A 20145-nucleotide genomic window follows, 5' to 3' on the forward strand; every position below is an offset into this window, starting at 1 on the left:
GACTTATTTCACCGGCTGCACAATTAATGGAAACGTGCAGATATATGTGAATAAATAGTAAGTGCCTGGTGCACCATGTCTGCGTTACATAGCAACGGTGACAGCGGAGTCCTGAGGGAACTATTTTTGTTGGCGGAAGACAAATAAAATGCTTAAATTATCTATTTTGTCCTCATTTTTCAACATTTCTTAATCAGCCTTGCTTATTTAACTGTTGAACTCGGCCTGCGGCCTCGTGCCTACGACCGAATCACAGCCGTGACGATATCACAGTACAACATCACTCCCTCTCGTGTGATATTGCTTAATTATTACCTTTTTTGAGTTGTAAATTGTGTCCCCAAAGGAAAACTCAACATCAGTTTTATCTAGTAAGATAGAAGATTTTTTTGCAGCAGAAAAATGTATCTAATGGACTGAAAATGCACTGATTATATTATTTTAGTGGGCTTCCTAAAGTTTACTATATATTTGTAATAATAATAATCATTTATTCAATTAAAAAAAATATGCTTGGCACTGTGTTATGATAAGATATTGCCTCACAAAAATATTGCGATACTATGCTGTATCTATTTTCCCCCAGCCCTACTATTAAGAGAACACATGAGCTGCTTGTGTCTGTGTTTGCTGTTGACCCACCTTCACCAGCAGCTCTCTGCTGAGGGAGTAGTTGTTGTCGTCTGAGAAGATCTCGGACAGCTCGCGGAAGGTGCGGAAACTCTCCCTGTGGACAGACGCAGAGGTCAGTGCATGAAAAACAAACAAAGAGCCCAACAGCTCCTCTGACTTCAACGATATTCAGTCTGTGTGAACATGCATCTGCTGTTGAACCATGACTGAGAAACGTACCGTGACACTTCCTCCCAGGTCCTCTTCAGGCGGTGGATGGCGTTGCACTGCAGGGCGGAGAGGATGGCTCGCAACGAGGAGAAGTTCTTTAGAATCCGACACTCCTGAACACAACAGGAACATAAAGTCAGACACAGATACGACAAACACTGTTTCCTTCAGTCTGATGAGCAACCAGCTGTTCATCATCCCATTAAATAATTTCTGAATGGGAAATAAACTGACCCGCGCCACGTCTATCCACCTCTCCAGCAGCCTGGCTCTCTGGTTGGGCTTCAGCGCCGGGTTGCTCAGGCAGGTGGTGATGACACAGTTGGTGACGGAGTTGAACTGGGCCACAGTGGCTCTGATAGTGGGAGCCAGGTGCTCCTTCCCCTTCTTGTCCCGCTGAGACCAGATCCCCCCCAGGCAGTGGTACGGCACCACCTTCTTAAACAGGTCCTAAGACACATTAACAAAACAGTTTAAGGACCAAACCAGTCATTTCAAACATGTGGTTTCAGACAGAGGCTGTTTTAAAGGATAATTAAACACAGATTGATTTTTGACTTTGATTAGGAGTAATGATCAGCATGTGACAGCAGTTAGTTGTGATGACATGATGAAATAAAGATCTCTAATGTCTTCCATGGCTCCGGAGAGGCTCTGGGGGGTATGGAGGCAGTTTTAAAACACGTGGGAATTGAGCAGGAAGAGGGCCTCACAAAAGGATGCTATCGGTTGCATAACACATAATTGGTTGCACCAATTTTTGGAGAAAGTTTTGGAAAATTTGAATCGATCACTAGTTACAGGACCTAAAAACCTGACCTACCATTTACTGATTTGAATGCCAAACTGTGTGTAAAACTCTCGAGGTTAAAGGAGAGTAAACCTGTTGATAAGGGAAAGGAGAAACATCCTCACCGCGTCCATGAGTGTGAACTGCTCTGCCACCATGATGGGGTCAAACGACAGGAAACTGAAGGCAGGAAGCTCGTCCTCAAAGCCGCTCTCTTCCTGCGTAGCGAAAGGGCAGCCGATGTGTTCCCCTGAAGAGATTAAATAAAAAAACATCTTTTTTTTTACAATGCTGCCTCAACCTGAGCTCAAGCTGAACACAGTTCCTGCTCTGCTGCTGTTTCTCATCCTCGCTGTGACCTTGGTGTTTGTTTTCAGGGTTTCTCTCAGTGCTCAATCTCATGTGTGCTGACAGTGACTGCCAGCGAGTCCTTATCACCTGGACAAGCAAACTGTTCTTTGGTGCCACTATTACAACATGTGAACGGACATGAGATGTGGAGCTGAACATGAGGACAACTTGTTTGCTCTCACACAAGACTTATTTACAATCAAAATCCAGCGGTGGAACGTAACTTAGGTCCTCACATACTCTACTCAGGCACAGATTTGAGATTTATACTGCAACCTCTACTTCACTACATCTCAGAGGTAAATATTGTACTGGAATGTTCCTTTATGTGCTGAGAAAATTCTCCTCCTTCTTAAACTAAATAAACTCTTTAAAAACTGTCTTGGATCAGCTGGAAAATGCATCGTTACAAAGCTGGAAACAGGCTGTTGTTCTGACTTTTAACGTCCAGTTCAGACCAAAGATTTGCGACGAGATGAGTTGAAACAGGCAGTTCACACTGCTGCAACTTTTCTCTGCACTGTTCTAAAATGGTTTCTTCTCGTCGCAAATCTTTGGTCTGAACCGATCCTTAGAGATTTTGAATTAAACTACCCAACAGTATCTAAAGTAAGGTTTTAAATGCAGGACTTTTACTCGTAGTGGAGTATTTTCTGTGTCTCTATCAAAACCTAATCCAGCCTTTCTCTCCAAACTACATCTCTACATTGACCCTGACTTCAGTTTTTTTTCTGGACTCCCTGCCCTGTTGTCCCTCTCCTGTCCTGCCTTCATACCATCAGGATCAGGCTCACACTGCTGTCGGCGGTGGAAGTGGGCCAGCAGGTTGCGGGCGCGGCGCTCCAGGTCCGAGCCGGGGAAGTGGAGGTGAAGGTAGGACATGAGCTGGTGCAGACAGTCGTAGTTCGGCGGGCTCCAGAAGTCCTCGGAGTACTGGTCCAGCCACGCGCCCAGGATGGACGACACAGTGCTGCAACACACACACACAAGAAAATGAGGAATACAAATTATGAAATCTGAGGCACGATTTTAAGCTGATAAATTCCTTTAGGTGAGGAAAGCTAACCTTCTGAGAGAAATAGTTTGCATTCTTTCAGAGAGTGAGATGAGAAAATCTATCATGTGTGTGCATTACAGGAGCAGTGTGTTAGATTTACAGAGATTTAGTGGCATCCAGCAGTAAGGATTGTAGATTTCAACCAGCTGAAATTTATCCCAGTTTGAATTCCGTCATTGTTCAAGAGGTTTTTAATCAGGAGCTGAATTCTCACAGAGGTCTCTTCCTCTCCAAAACAAACGGACCAGGTGATTCAAACCAGTAAAGCTGAGTTATCTGCAGAGGCCTACAAACAAACCCAGAGATTTAAACCGCTAAAATCACTGAATAAATTACTTTCACGTTAAAAAAATCTGCGTTTTTTCCAATGTTGCTAGTTGCAGAAGTACAGAGGCGTATTGCATTCACTGGACAAATAAAAAAAATCCCTGTTTTTCTGAGTAATTTTTTTCTGTTTTTCGGAGGGTCACTTGCAGGTAGCTAGCAGGAGCTTCTCGCAAGATTTTCAAGTATCTCGTCTCCTCGTTCAGGAAAAAAATTACCACGAGAAACAGGAAATAAATTACCAAAAAAAAAAAAAAAAAAAAAAACCCCAGAGAAAAAAATACCCCGAAAAACAGATAAAAATTACCACAAAAAAACAGAAAAAATTACTCAGAAAAAGAGAAAAATAAATAAATTACTAAATAAATGGCCGACACGAAAACGTGAAAATGCAAAAATACGATAACACAAGTGTCCCTATCTGGAGTCAGTGTTTGGTTTGTCCATTCTAGGCTACTGTAGAAACATGGCAGCGCAACATGCACATAAAGCACTTTTACTGATCGACTGATCATGTTGATATTTTTGCTATTTGAAGAGTCAATGCAACAAAATTTCGTTCAGTGTGCACTGTGTCTATGTGTATGTGAATGACAATAAAGTATTCTATATATATATATATATATATATATATATATATACATGACAATCTCTGTAGATGAGGACCTGCTCTCTATGTAGATATAAACGTCTCTTTCTAAGGTAACAAAAACCCAACAATTCTTATTTTCAGGTGATTATACACTACAGAAAACATACTTATTATGTTATACTCCATCTCTGCCAATATCTCCCCCTAAATCCAACACACTGGACCTTTAAGTATAAAGCTGGAGTCAGGATGTGGTAAACCAAGCTTAGCTTAAAGGGAAAATTTTACTTAAGTTAATTATATTTCCCAAAATGTTGAATTAGTCCTTTAGAGAAAATATTCACATACATACTGCTCCCTTAATTCTTATGAATAATGGTAACCCTAGTGATGCTAACGAGCTAAAATAAGCTCTTTACCAGCTGCAACATGAAAGTGATGAACACATTAATGCATCAATAATTATGATCCAATATCATTCTGACATGGGCCATTCTGCATAACAAGTACCTGCTACTACTTCAGATGCTAATACTGTTGTACTATGACTCAAATTTTAACTTATAATAGAGTATTTCTACACTGAAGTATTGCTACTTTTACTTGAGTAAAAGATCAGAGTACTTCTTTAACCACTGTCACTTTTGTAGACCTGCATCTTTCTGTGATTTATTATATCTTTATCAGTTCACTAACTGTGTTTTATCATCTCCGGCAGCAGCGGTCTGACAGGTGTCTCACAGAGAAAATTAATCTGCTGAAGCTTTAAACTCTGCTGATATCCCTTTAAGTCAGGGAGGAGTGGGAATGTATTCAGTGATTAATGTTGGCAGCTCCACACTGAAGGTCGCAGCACACTCACTTTCTCAGCTCTGTGCAGTCGTCCTGGGAGACTCTGTGTGCTGTGGCTGCAGGGACGTTTGGGAGCTTGGCATACCTAAAACAGAAACACAACATCAGCGTTGCTCCGCAGGGTTTTAATTATAAAAGCAACGTTCAAATTCTGATGGAAAGAATTAGTTTCATTTTAACACAGCGTGCACTAAACTTAAAATAAAGAGCAACCTGTGTGAGCAGTGTGTAAAAACACACACCATCTAAAAGTAGAGATATTACTGTGTTCATGATTTTCTGCTTTGATTCAACTTTTAAGAAAAGAAAGTAAATGTTACACGTCTCACATCTGGCACACGTTTGTACTTAGACGTCATTTACAAACTTCAACCGACTGTAACAGATTCATCAGCCAACAATAAATCATAGCTGGAGATCCCCCTCATTATCAGCTGTACAAACAACAGCTAAAATCCACCAGCTGGTGTCACTATGTGTGTTTTAACTTTAATGACCACATCAAATTTCCATTCAACGTGTTTAATAACAGTCGTGTTAAAAATAAAGATTAAAGCAAAGCTGATGTATGGAATAAAATCAAAAGACAAGGACACTAAAGTAAAAAAATAAACATATATTAGTGCATTAAGATTGTTTAAGATATGCAATTAAATTTATCTCTCACGCTCAAAAATAGATCGTCTTTCACAGACGGCTTTAAAGTGTGATTGTATTTGTGGAAAATGATGTTAAACTGACCTAAATTGAATAAAATTACAAAAAAGAGAAACACAAGTGAGTCAGTTTAATGATAGATGACGCTGTGCATCAGCGACCAATCAGGTTTCATCATAAAACCTTATTATGTCATTAAATAGTTATAGTGAAACCACAATATTTTCTGAGACAGTTATCGCACCGTGATAATCTTATACCATTGCAACCCTAGCTGCTGATTTTTCTGAGGACAAAACATCTCATCTTTTCTTCTGTTATCTTTTTTTAGTAGCAGCTCCCGAATTTTAAAAAGACAGAAAAAATACACAGGCAAAAGACGTACCAAAAAGGGAACAATGTTTATGAACTGCTTATTCATTGTTGAGGATGATGCAAACTTTGCAATTTTATTAAGCATTTTATGCTCATTTTCAGCAGTTGTTCCCAAAATTATTTGGCTTGTGACCTTTTATAATTAAACAGAGTGTCTACAGGTATCAAGAAACTTAAATGCAACACTTCAACATAATTTTTTAACCACATTTAAGGCTGATCTTTTTCAACAACCAGTCTTTTTCTTATTCAAGCATTGCAGATAAGTATAAAGATAAGTAGTATATATATGTAGTTTTAATGTAGGAATATGGTTATAAGAGTGAGTTAGGTGAATCCACATTTTTGCCAACAGATCAGTGCAGATATAAAGTAAAGACAATATAAGGTTCAGCAGTAGGTTTAAAGATTTGCAACATCAGAAATGTGGACTTTCACACAGAAGAGCTCGACTCTTGAAAAGAGAAAATTAAAAGATGGATAAATGACAAAAGTTAAAATGTTTGTGGTGATTTAGATGTCACAAATTAAAATCTAAGACTCGTTCAGAAGCACATGCCTCGTGCACAGCGCTGTCAGTCTTTATAACTTGGTGCAGGTGATGGCAGGAAACATCAGACTGATAGGAAATTAGCAGATAACACTAATTTAATCTTCATTTGAAATATTACAAACAACACGTTTCACCCACACTCTGATGAACCTGATGAAGCCATGGGCAAAACGCATCTTTTGTAACATTTCAAATGAGGACTAAATTAAAGGAAGAAGCACATCAGCCCTCTTTTGAATCAAATTTAAGACTATTTAATGGCTTTTTGTACAAAAATTTATAAAAATTGAATGTAAGACTTTTTAAGGACGCCAACATCCTGTTAAAAGGCCTTAGAACAACATGAACTAGAGTGATTTTTCTTTCTCACATTGTTTCTACAAAATGAATTTCAGAGACCAAAGAGGTTAAATTTAAGAAAAATCTGAAAAAAATAAAATCATCTTGTGACCCCAAACATTTACCACCCACGGCGTGCACAGACACGTTACCTGTTGAGCAGGAGATCCAGCACCTGCTTGGTGGTGGCGAAGGAGCGGTAGGTGCAGAGGAAGATGGTGACGTAGGTGGAGTCTTTGCCCCTGAACGCCGACACCATGTACTCCACCAGCCTCTCCAGCGTGCCGGCCTTGATGGTGCGCACCTTGCAGGTCTCGTAGAGGCTCAGGGCCGAGTCCGTCTCCACGCCCAGCCATCGCTGCCCCTTACTGGCCGACTGGTGAAGCTGCACCTTCCTCAGCGTGATGGTGAAGATGGCATCCTCCTCGGCCTCCTCGCCGATCTCCTGCGTCGAGCTCTACGAGACAGAGGACACAAGGAATAAGCTGCTGATATCCTGAGCTACAAGCAGTGGTGGATTTTTCATGTTGGAACAAGCTCTTCAAATATCTGCTCTGAGCAGATTAGAGGGAGTTAAAGACGGAGGAAAGATGCCATCGTTACCATGCGGAACGTCGAGTTAAAAATGCCCGACATCTCATTTTGGGATGAAACCCTTTAATTATGACCATCTGTGTGACCGGCGCTCTTCTTTTAGGTCTCTCCCTGTGACTCATACTCTGTGAATCATGTGCGTGGCCGTGCACAAACAAACAATAGCTTGTTACTAAACAGAGCTTACTGGATAACTGGCACTACAATACAAGCTGCAGCCTTTAGATACCCAAACAGGGAATTAACACAAGCCGCTTGTTGCATGAATGCGAGCTCTGTAGGCTGTTTGCATGTCACCATCGCTGCATTTTGTTGTTGTTGTTTGCTCCTGGATGTGAAAAACAAAAATGCAACAAGCCACTAAGGAACACTGAGAAGATGTTGACAGCTTTAGTCATCATCACGGCTGTCAACAACATGTCATGCGTGTAACCTGCATTAGCTCCGCTGGACGTTACACAACAGAAACTAATCGGCGAGTTACAAAACTAAACTTCACTTTGAAGAAAAATAATCTGAGTGACTTCTGACAGATTAGGAGTGAAACCAGATCGTTCTTGAGCCTCTACTTTACAAGACAAAGCTCTGAAGTGGAGCTGCAACAAGTAGGCGATTAATTGATTAACAGAAAATAAATCAATCACTTCGATGGATCCAAAGGACAGAGGGATGTTGTATGCTGTAAAGCCTCTGATGTCAAGGGCTTTATCAACGAAACTGAACTGAATTCACCACTGAATTGATCTGCTTTTTTTTTGATAAACAATTTATCTTTCTAGTTATTTTTTAAGCAAAGATGCCAAATATTTTCACAGTTCTGGTCTCTCAGTTGTGAGAATGGTCTCATGTGAAAGTCAACTGAATGTGTTTCGGTTTCTGACAGCTGCTCAGACAAAACAAGTTGTTTAAAGATGAAACTTTGGGCTTTAGGGAACTGATATACCCAATTCATGAACTGAAAGTGGTCCTCCGCTAAACAGAAGACCAGTGGTCGATCCCTGGCTTCTCCAGCCCACATGTGGACGTAGCCTTGGGCAAGATACTGAACTCCAAACTGCTTCCAGTGGCACCTTGTATAATAGCCTCGGCCACCCGTGGGTGAATGTGACATGTAGTGTTAAAGCACTTAGACAGGACTAGAAAGGTGCTACACAAGTGAAGGTCCATTTACCATTTAATTTCACAACTGTCTCGAGTTTTTCCACAGCTTTATGACATTTTATAAACCAAGCAAAATATGTAAATATGCACCAACATTTGTCATCTCTTTGGTCTCAGTATTCACGTGAGGACATGAAAAGGTACAGAAAGTATTGAACAATGTCTGTGTTTTGAAACAGAAACTTAAAAAATATATAAAAAACTCTGTACAAAAGACTGAGAGAACACTGAAAACAAACATCAGCAGTCTGTGAACACGAGACCGAAACCAGTCACAGCATCGACTGGGACCAGGTCAAAGTCATGGACACTGTGGTATTGATCTTAAAGACCTTTGCCTGTACCATGCAGTGCTGTTTTTCCAACAAAAAGCTGGGAATTGTTAATCTCTTATTTTTTTGGACAAATTTGTGTATTATGTGAAATATAAAATAAAACCAACTTCATGTAAATTCTTGTAAAGGCCTGTTTTGTATTTATCGAAGGAGGAAGGTGGGTGGGGTATAGGGCTGCAATGATTAGTCAACTAATCGATGACTAAGCGATTATTAAAATAATCTGTGACTATTTTAGTATTCGACTAATCGGTTTGAGTCATTTTTTATAGAAAAATACTATAAAAGTACCCCAAAATACTTTTGTTGCAGCTTCTTACGGTCATACGGTTTTAGTTCACCATGACGGTGAACTAAAACGTGAGTGGGTTGAGTACGAAACAAGACATTAGATGACATAATTTTGGGTTTTGGGAGAGACAGACTACATTTTTCAACATTTCATTTTCATGATTAGTCGACTAATCGAAGAAATAATCGACAGATTAGTCAACAATGAAAATAATCGTTAGCTGCAGCCCTAGTGGGGTATGACTGTTTTTATTTTTATTATTATTAGTATTTTATCTCGATGCTCCCCAAAGCTAACAGTCTTTTTTTTTTCCCTGAATGACTGGGAGAAAATGCATGACCCTCCCTCCACCATTATTTACCAGATTTGTCAATAACCACGTGTGTCATGCATGTGGGAACGCAGAATTTAATGTTTCACAGAATCAGGTTCGTGCAAATTTATTTAGGTTTATTTTATGCTTCTGTTTTTACCATTTTTCGCTACGTTAAAAGCTGTAATTTGGGCGATTTTTAAAGAAAACATGCTTTCAAACCCGCCGGCAGATTTTGGGGTTCAGACGGTATTAAAAATAAATACAAAATACAACCATTTAAAGTTGGTCCTTCCACTAAGACAAAATAAAAGACACAAGTCTGTCTCCAGTGCTTAAAAAATATTTGACATGCCTCCTGTGTTTTCCACCACCCCTCCCCTCTCACAAATAACCAACAGTCCCTAACTTAACTTGTCGTCTTTTCATTAGAGTTTGGGCTGGTTGCAGCTGCAGATTTTTTGTTTTAAATCAAATTCTAGCAACCACGAAGGTCTTTGTTTAACTTCAAATGGCATCTTCGGTGACGGTTTTCTATAAAAATGAATATTATCTTTTATATAAATCCTGTCCTGACATACAACGGCACAAACAGACATATTTATTACAGCTATCTCAACTGCTTCTCTCTGGTGTCCGCTGTTTTTCTGCCACAAGTGTGCGCACATAACTGCCGTGATGTCCCCTAAAAATTAGTCTAAAAACTTTGTGTAGCATTTAAGATAAAATTGTGATCATTAGAAAATAATCCTACTAGTAACTCCTTCTCTTGTTTCAAACAGATGGAGCTCCTCTGCTATATAAACACCATGAAACCTGATACTAACAGCTAAAACCACAAAGTTAACACTCTAATAATACTAAAGACGCCTGCGATCACTCAGCACTACAAAATCCTTTCATACACCTCAGCAGCACAACTTTGAAGTAGTTTATTAAGCATGTGTGTGACACAGAGAGCAGAGCTTATCACACGACAGCATCTGCTTCCAATCTACAGTTTGTATCACCGCTGCAAGATAAACCTCGACTGTTTGAGCTCCGAGGCCGACACATCTAACCCTGAACAGCAGAGGTGGAGCAGTGTGAATCATTAGAGCTGAGGCCCCGGTGGAGGACTGGTGTGTAATCTGGCGTGCCACAGTCATCTGTCACGGCCCCTTGTAGTGCATCCTGGGAGCATGAGTCATCAGAGTCCATTTCAGAGGCTCAGTGTGACTCCCTGTGGGCTCCACTGCCTACTTTTCTTTTGGTCAGGGATCTGTTTGGTAACATCTCAGTCAACGCCAAGTGCCTGTGTTGTGTCTGTGTTGCCATGGAGACAAGCTCAAAGTGAGGATGGCTGTGAATCTGGAAAAAGTGATAGAGTATCTTCCAGCACTGCTACTGGTCTTGTTTTAGCTTTCACTGTTTTGGACATGATGAAGACGTTGAAAATATTTTAATCTACGAGTAATGACTCAGAGAATGGCACAGTGATTTTATGATATATTAAACTGGAAAACTACTGGAAAATAAACTAATAATAAGGGCAGGAATACAAGTTACAGGACAGAGTCAACAAAATGAAATCAAATGTTACGAACAACAAAATACCAATTAGTGGAAAAATGCATGTTTGAACAAGTTTATCTCTCTGTCATGCTTGTTTTCCACTAACTTGCTTTTCTCCGGGTGCTCTCTGAGGTTGTTTTTGGCTTTTGGTTTCCATACTCAGTACTTAGAGTACTTGAATATTTTTTGGGAGTATCTGTGCTATATTTGAGTTTTAATAAACAGTATTGGTCCATATTTTCTAAATAAACTGTAAACTTTTACTGCGATATAACTCCCCTAAGCATCTTAGTAACTTACTATAAAATAGGGAAGGAAGGGATGGATGGACGAATGAAGGAATGGGAGAGAAGGACAAACTGGATTTTGTTCTTTAAATCTTTTACGGTGTGAAAACGACCTTCCATTTCCTCCATTTTAAACATGGTGTTCATTTTTAGGGGAAATAAATATATAAATAATAAATAATCCTCAAACTTCTGACAGCTTGCTTTTTTATTACCTGCATTTACTTGTACATTTAATATCACAAATTACTTTTAAAACTCAAATACAGTAAATATCGGATACCTTAAGACTTTTACTCAAGTAATATTCTAATAGGTGACATTAACTTCAACCAAAGTCATTTTCTGATGAGAAATATGTACTTCTACTCAAGTGTGGTTTCCAGGGAATTCCTCCACCACTGTCCATACTGCTGAGAGATGAAAGAGATGTAAGAGCATTATACCGTGTTTTAAAAATGAGTTTACAAGAAAAGAATTTGGAATTTTGTACTGAGTAATTAAGATTCAACCAGTTTATCCACCAAAAGGCAAAAATAAAATACTGCATTTTGTAAAAAACGTTGGTTGTAAAGCTGCATTTATTGTACTTATGGACATTTATGTTTTACTAAAAACAGGAATAACACTATGTTCAGAAAAATCTCTTGAAAGATGACTGGAATGTTGTTTTTAAATTACTGTGATTTATTAGTCACGTGGCTGATTGACAAAACCTCAAAAACCTCCGTCATGAAGGTAAGATGGATGACAATGTTTGCAGTATAAAACATGATGTACTGGAGAAAAGTTGTGTTGCATGTTTGATCCTAATAGATTTTAAAGTGACAGTTCACTCAAAAATCAAAAATGTATCTTAAAAAATATCTTGAGTAACTGGGTCATTGTTTCTGCAAAGAGACACTGCTGTTGAGTTTTTTTAAAACTTATTTTTTTAGCACTTTGAGCACAACAAGCTGAGTGCCATCTAGTCCTCTTATAGTGGAGAGAAGGCAGACACCTCTACGGCTGATATCTCCAACACTCTGCAACTCACTCCCAAACTATCGAGACTGATAAACAGCACTACAGAGTAAAAAATTTGGGGTGAACTGTCTGTAAAATAAACTCACACTGATCTGCACCTTGCTGTAAGTGTGTTTGAAGCTTAATTCAATTAAAAGCTGTTAAGATTGATCAACTGTTTATAGGCAAAAAATAATGAGGAAGCCAAAAAGCCCAAAATGACCATCTTAGATGTGAGAATTTGCTCGTTTTGGACCATTTTACGTTAAGTATAATGGACATTTTTCACAAATTTTCCAACATTTACAAACCTAACAATTAATCCATGACGCTAGAATACAACTGGTGTATTAACTTGATGATGAGAATAGCTGTTAGTTGCAGCCTATTTGAAAGTTTTAATTTTCTATTTTTCTATCAACAGACTGGTACCAGCTGTGTTTTCTCGTTGTTTATGTTTACTACCGTCATTCTGCTGTTTTCTGCTACTAACCATGAAAAGAAAAGTTGTCCATGTCAGGTTTGAGCCTTGTTAGATTAACCTTTAATAACACTTTTATCTTGTATGCCCTCAACTGAAATGTTCCTCAGTGTTATCGACAGTGCTATCGATATTTTTTAGGGTATTGTGTCAAGGTTAGAAATTCTAGTATCGTGACAACACAACTTTATTCAGGCAACAACAAGAACATTTAAACTGAGGTGGCAGCACATGACATAACTGAGACAGTAAGGAGATTAATGATAAGAGAGTAAGATCAGCAAATTACAAAACTACAAAACTAAAAACAAATGGGATTATGAGCAGAGGAATGCTGGCGCTGATCTATGTGACTGAAAAGCAACAATATGTTTTATTAAACACAAGAACAGGGCACAGAAACTGGGATATCAAACCTCTGTCCGCTCAACAAGATACTGGTGAGTCATTTGACTCCTGGTTCAACAAATACCAAAAAGTAAAAGCAAACTTTTCCACTGTGATAAGAACAATGAAGCCTCGAGTTTACACACAGAACCTGAACCTCAGTAACCCCAGCACAGATCCTGTGTTTCAGAGGGAGGGAGTGTGTGACAGATAAACGGGGAGAGAGGAGACAAACCCCTGGACTGCTGTAAATCCTGCCGAGTATAATGACCGCGGCGCAGCTGCAGCCCAGGGTCTTGACAGCGGGAGAGGTGCTTATCAGCTCCAACCACAGAGGCCGCACCGCTATCACTTCAAACCCTGAGAAATGCAGCGCTCAAGGGCAGCGCCTCGCTCCATCCGCCGAGTCGATTCCCACCATAATGCTCCTATTCATCCTTGTTGCCATGATAACCAAACTCTCCTTACAACTTCAACGCAACACCGAGCAATCAATACTTTAAACAGAGGGTTCAGTGTCACGTCTAAATAGAGAGAATGCAACAAATAAAAGCTAAGATTAGCCGAGGCTTCTGAGCACTTAAAATATCTCAAGTTGTAAAGTGGAAACAAGAAGAAACATCGAGCAAAGACCAAACATTCATCTCTTAAGGTCAGCAGGCAGGAATCTCACATCTAACAAGAAACCACTTAAATTACAAGAGAGCTTTAAACAACGTTGACAGGTCTGTCTTAAATTCAAAGAATGCAATTTACACTTGCAGCTGGCGATGAAGGACTCTTCTCTCACAGAGTCTTTCCAAATGTTTGTCTGAACCAACCTCTTGATTTGCATTCAATCTCTAAAGTGAATAAGATGAAACCTCTCTAAGGCAAGGAAAAGATGTGGGGAGGGTTTTTGCAAAGCAGTCAGGGTTACAATCTTTCAGCAGGCAACAAGTGTTAGACACGGAAAGCTGAGCAACCTCAACCATCTTGATCTGGATCCCACTGCAACTAAATTTACCGTCAAACAAAGTTGATAAGACACTCTGTAAATCAGTGGGAATTCCCTCTGAAATGTCTTTTTTTTAAATTCAAGCTCGTCTCACATTCCTTCAGCCTGACTCAGCGCTTAGTCGACCACATCGGCACCATCCTGGTTACAAACACACAGGAAGTGGGTTCCTAAAATAAGCAGCCTTCTCAGAACTGCTGGTTCAACAAGTAGGATATTTTGGCAAAAAATAAATACAAGTGATGGTGAAAAATACAGGATGATAGATGTATTGATTCACTCCTTAACGATCCATTGTCACTGATGCAAAGTGAAAACATTGATTCATATTGTCATCTTTAAGATGTGCCTTTATTTTGAGATTCCCCTGGCACGTCTGTGTCACCATTTCCATCCAATTACACCTCCTACCACTTTCTAAACATTCAACCAGTGCTAGCGGCACCAGGCAGACAACAATAAGCAGCTACAAAGAAACTGATGAGGACTTTTACAGATCGATCACAGGCCTTTGACTTGAATCAAAATCATATCGTGGAAGACTTTGTGATATCTGCAAATACTGTGCCATCGTCCAATGAACTGATGTATCCTATTATTGGACTGAAACAATAAGAGTTTGGTAATCGTCTAAGAAACTAGAATAGTTTTACTGTACACCGTATACTCAATATTATTATTATGATTATTATTATTATCAGTTACAATGACCCTTAAAGGAACAGAAGGGTTATTCTAGTTTGAACAAACACCTTATTGTAATCGAAACCATTTTATTTTATGGAAGTATTTGTAAAAAGTCTTTATTTTGAAAATAAATAAAATGAAGGGGAGATTTTTATTTATCCCATTACCATGGTATACCACTGAAACCCTAAGCCAAATGCTGTTGATTGCTTGCAGGAGGAGGCTGCTTCATTGGAAACCACCAACCCCACCTTTATGTAATTCCAACATGTGGGATCTCTTATCACTCCTTAACCTTAAAGAAAATCTATTTGGATTGAGAACATCCTCAGCTAAACTGTGCTCCCTGTGGCAACCCATGATCTCCTTTTTAGACGCCTCTGTGATGAACTTTTCGCTCTCTCATCCCCCTTTCTTTATCTTTACCTTCTTCTTTACGTTAGCCCCATATTTGTCACTGCGCTGAAGAAGTCTGAATTCTTGGAAAACTCTTAATTTGGGGGAAGATGGAGTTATGGGTGAATGGGTCGAAAGGAACGTAAATATACTTTGCACCTGTGTTGTCACGATACTGGAATTTCTACCTTTGATACAATAACTTAAAAAATATTGATATTCCATACTATTCTTAATACCACAGAGAAAATTTGACACTAAGGGGATAAACTTCTTATGAAAAGATAAAATAATCAGGCTTTAACAAGTAGCAGAGAACAGCAAAATGACTGTAGTAAAAACATACACAATAAGAGAGCGAGAAAGCACAGCTGGTACGGGTGTATCGCCAATGCAAAAATGTGAGACCATTTCCAATAGTTAGAATCAATAGTTTTGACTTTGTACTCATTTTCTATTTTGCGGTGGTATACAGGGATGGAAATTAGCACCAGAAGAATCTTAGTCATCCAGGTCATGGTAGCCTTAAAGGAGCTATATGTAAGAAATCTAAAGCAGATAGTCGTAAAATCCTCCTAATATGTCACAGAGACTAAGGAATAATGTTCATATAACATACTGATCTCACCGACAACAATAGTACAGCCTGAATATTCCCATTTAAAAAAAAAAAATATGGTCTGCAAATCATGTTTATGTTTTGAATTTGTGTTTTGGCCTGTTGCGCCACCCACCACCGTCTACCAGTCACGCAGTCAGTACAATAGAGTCTCAGCATCAGTTACAGTTACGACTGAGCTTCAATGGCTGACAGTGCGACTAAACCCAAATGACCTCGTTATGATTCCCAAAAACACCAAGACAAAACTCGAGGCAAAGCGAGGCTCTATATAGGAGATGCTTTTGAACGGTGGAGACGGTTGAAAGCGGAGAAGAATTTGAAATCAGATGTCAAAGTGGCTACTCTTCTCCTCGACAGGTAAGCTTTAGCCAAAGTTGGCTAACTAGCATCATAGCTAGACGGGGATGGACATTTTGAATACTTTGAACTGTTATTCACTTTCGATCATACATTGTAGCCCATGTGCAGGTGGGTCATCGACCCGACTGATGTTTTTGAGAAACAAACGTTAGCAGCACGGCAAGCAGCATTAGCAGTGTCCCGGTACATAGCATTAGCAGCCGGCTCTTCCTCCGCTGTATCCCGGCAGCAGAGAAGCCGGACTTGCTTGAACGGTCCACTGGAAAACCGAAGGTCAAGGATGCGGCGACGCGGCCCTGCCATGGCAGCCGCCCGTGGGCAAACAAATCACCCCCAATTTCCACCAGATGCGTGCTGGTTGCGCCTGCGCTCCAGCCACGCAGCGGAGCCGATAGGATTCGATTCTAGTCAATGTGTGTGTTTCCACCGGCTGCGGAAGTGCTGCGTTCTGGCTCCGTCTCAGCTGCGGCACTCCTGGGGGGGGGGGGGTGGACACGACTCGCGGCACTATTTTGAATTTGAGTGCAGTAACCATTTTGGCCACATTCTTACATACAGCGCCTTTAAGTGCTATATCGACGGCAACTGGACTTGCTTGAGCTTCTTGAAGACGTTTCACCTCTCATCCATCAGTTCAGAAACACAAACCGAAGAGGCCTCTTGGATAAGAGGTGAAACGTCTTCAACAAACTCAAGCAAGTCCAGTTGCCTATGATACAGCACTTAAGAAGTGGCTGTTACACTAACCAGCCAAAAACACAATGGTGATATATTGAGTGGCTGATGGATTTTGGAATAAACCGGCAGCTACAGTGGCAGGTGGAAAACAGGGTAATTTCCCTTCCTGTTTGTACATAATAAAACATGTTTAAAAAGAACTTCAAAGCCCCCAAAATTTGATTAACACAACATGAAATAACTTCATCTAGCAGCTCATGATATGTTCCAGACACTTGAAATATGAATTAGCATCTAATATCTGCTACAAAAACATGAAGGGTCATTTAGCACTGGGTGACTTTTGGCTTTGAGGTTGTAGATCCAGTAAACCACTCATTCCTGGAGGCCTTTCACTCTTTCACCGAATCAATAGCCTCGACTGTAACATTCAGTGTGGACTTTATACGTGCTATTGATTGTTAAGGTCAAAGCTCCCAAAGCTGATCCATAAAGCTGATGCTGGTCGTAGTATTTATGCCTTAAAATCACAAATGTTGAGCGGCTGGGAACACTGAGTGACCCAGAACATTGTGAACACGAGACACTAACAACAAAAAGCCACTGATGACTCGACTATTCATAGAAGTCTATTTACCCTTTATTGTAATGAACTATGTAACCAAACAAACTGCATCACGGCCATTATACCAGAGGGAAGGGTTTTTTTCTTTACTGGCAGCTCTCCACATGTTCCTGAGTGGAACTGGGACACAAAGTTTTCACAATAAACATATAAATGTTTGTTTTATCCAGATGTATCAGATGGGTGGAGGCTGTAACATCACAGACAATTAACCATTGATGACTGGGTCATTAACAACTGAAAAGTGCGTGTTGATGTCAAAACATAGAGTATTTTGTTACATGCAGACAGCACTAAAACAAATGCTCATGCTAGTTAGATTAAATCAACAGTCACAGTGTTTTGTTTGACAGCAGAGAAGTCACTAATCTGCAAAAGTCTTCCTTCGTGAATCCCCAGCACTCTGCGTATCTGCTAAATGTCAGAAGTACAAATTCATGGCCTGAAAAGTAATGCAAAGTAATCTTTCTTAACTCCTAAATTAATATTCTCTTCTGTGTTTCTTGGGCATCTTGTGTGAGTTTTGGAGTAAAATCAGAAATGGAAATCCCACAGAAATGTCTGGCATGCAGAGTCGGCCTCCTCCACACTCGCTCCAACACTTATCAGATCTACGTTCACCTACACCATCCTGACCATGAATGACCATGAATGTACATGTGGGCCAGAGGAATGTGAGGCGAATAAAAGTGTCAGCAAAGAGTGATGATGTGAGAGAGGCAGAGGAAAGGAAATAAGTTTCCAGAAAGAGGGAAACGGGGAAAATGAAGTCACATGAGCCACAGTGGAGAACAAATGAATGGATTTACTGTTTTGTTTCTATCTAACATGATGTTTTCTCCTCTAACACACAAACATGTCAACTGTCCTTTTTGTAAAAGAAACTGCTTAAAGACATTATACGACTTGACTGTACTTTAATAAGAATGAATCAAGTAGATTTTCACATACGTGGAATTTGCCTTGGTGTATTGATGCAAAAATACAAATAGAAAACAAGTTCTGCAAAGTCAAGTTCACCTTTAAAACAGACTTTAAACAATATACTTTCATATGCTGTTTGTAAAAGATACCACCAGTAAAAGCTGACCCCAGATTCACTCTTGTTTTGGAACAAGCTTTGTCTACTTGGCGTTTTAGCCTTACTATATTTGCTTTTTTTTCCCATCACTGTATCCGCAATTTTCATAGCTTTTAGAGCCTGTTTTGACCTGGCATTAACATGTGTTTTAGCCTCACTATATTTGCTTTTTTCCCCCGCTACTGTGTTCACAATTTTCATAGCTTTCAGAGCCTGTTTATACCTTGTAATAACATGCGTTTCTGTGATCCGAACACAAGTCGACAGCCATAAACGATACCACCAGTAAAAGCCGACCAAAGGTTCACTCTTGTTTTGGAGCGAGCGATATATTTTTTCTCACTGCTGTGTCTGCAATTTTCATAGTTTCCAGAGCCTGTTCATAACTAGTATTAACATGCATTTCAGTGATCCAAACACAGGTGGACAGCCGTAAACGATCTCACTAGTGAAAGCCTACCACAGGTTCACTCTTGTTTTGGAATCAGCTTTGTGTGCTTGGCGTTTTAGCCTCACTGTATTTGCTTTCTTTTGCCGTTGTGTCCACAATTTTCATAGCTTCCTCTTGAAGCCTGTTTATACCTGGTGTTAATATGCGCTCTGGTGATCCAAACACAAGTGGACAACCCAGACACATCACCGTTCACACCTGTCTCTAATGCGACCCCAGCTGATCACTTGGTCTCAGATTTCATTACTGCCTATGTCACATACACTAGAAGAGAAGAAGGGCCCCGTGCACAGTTATTATGTCCTCACTCGCACTAGCTGCTCTGTAGCATGCTTGCTAGTCACCTTAGCAGTTGTGTCGTTACAGCTGGAGATATCACTGTCAGCGAAATTCAACATGTTTCCTTCCATGGGGCAAAACGATGGACGCAACTCTTAGTCCAACTCATCGTAATATGGTTATTATAGTTAGCGTTAGCTCACTGTTAGCAAAACGACCACCACCTCCTGTATAAATGGCATAGTCCTTGTCAGGGACGCATTTGGATGCATGAGCATTTACACTGCAAAAGATATATGGTCAAATGCGTCCCAGACCACCTCGGCAAGTGGTTTAAGTGGTCAAGTCTCAATGCTGCCACACCTTGAGGGTAGGTTAGGAGTAATGATTAAGGTGAACTACTTTTGTATGAGTCTATACATGTTATGAGGAAAATCTTGCAAAGTAAACCATTAACCTTTAGAGGGATGTAATTTATCCCTTCACTGGCATTAAACAGCAGAAGGCTGACTCATCTGGCCTTATATATTTTAGAGATTTTAATAATTATAAATTCAGTACTGATGTATTTCTTAGTGCTGTTTTAGGGAGTTTTCTCTGAGATTTAAGAAACAAATAAGGCACAAAATATTTAAAAACCTGCAGTGGTTTAAACAATCTGAACTCTGACCACAGCAATTTCTGAACCACAGATAATGTTCATCTCTGAAGGGGAAGAGTTTTCAGTCTCTGGCCTGCAACTTAACCTGCATGATGCGTCTGTCACTGCTGTGCAACTATAACTGAATTGCTCAGCCATTAGAGATTAATAATCAGATTTCTTGCAG

At 39.8% G+C, this 20145-nt stretch overlaps 1 protein-coding gene across 6 annotated transcripts in view; it reads right to left on the reverse strand.

Moving 5' to 3' along the window:
• The window catches only part of LOC117253070 (ral guanine nucleotide dissociation stimulator-like), a 94659-nt gene that overhangs the window by 12690 nt on the left and 61824 nt on the right, over positions 1-20145 (reverse strand). For 4 of the 6 annotated variants that reach the window (XM_033620416.2, XM_033620414.2, XM_033620412.2 and 1 more), the window contains exons 2-8: positions 6886-7190; positions 4820-4894; positions 2761-2954; positions 1759-1883; positions 1078-1293; positions 853-956; positions 643-727 (exon numbers count right to left, since the gene is read on the reverse strand). In XM_033620416.2, the coding sequence (XP_033476307.1) occupies positions 643-727; positions 853-956; positions 1078-1293; positions 1759-1883; positions 2761-2954; positions 4820-4894; positions 6886-7190 (1104 nt within the window). The remainder of the gene's footprint in view (positions 1-642; positions 728-852; positions 957-1077; positions 1294-1758; positions 1884-2760; positions 2955-4819; positions 4895-6885; positions 7191-20145) is intronic. The other 2 variants (XM_078170451.1, XM_033620411.2) reach the window with 1 other exon arrangement.

The sequence above is a fragment of the Epinephelus lanceolatus genome, chromosome 9 (genome assembly GCF_041903045.1).
Source record: "Epinephelus lanceolatus isolate andai-2023 chromosome 9, ASM4190304v1, whole genome shotgun sequence".
In the NCBI taxonomy this organism is placed as follows: Eukaryota; Metazoa; Chordata; class Actinopteri; order Perciformes; family Serranidae; genus Epinephelus; species Epinephelus lanceolatus.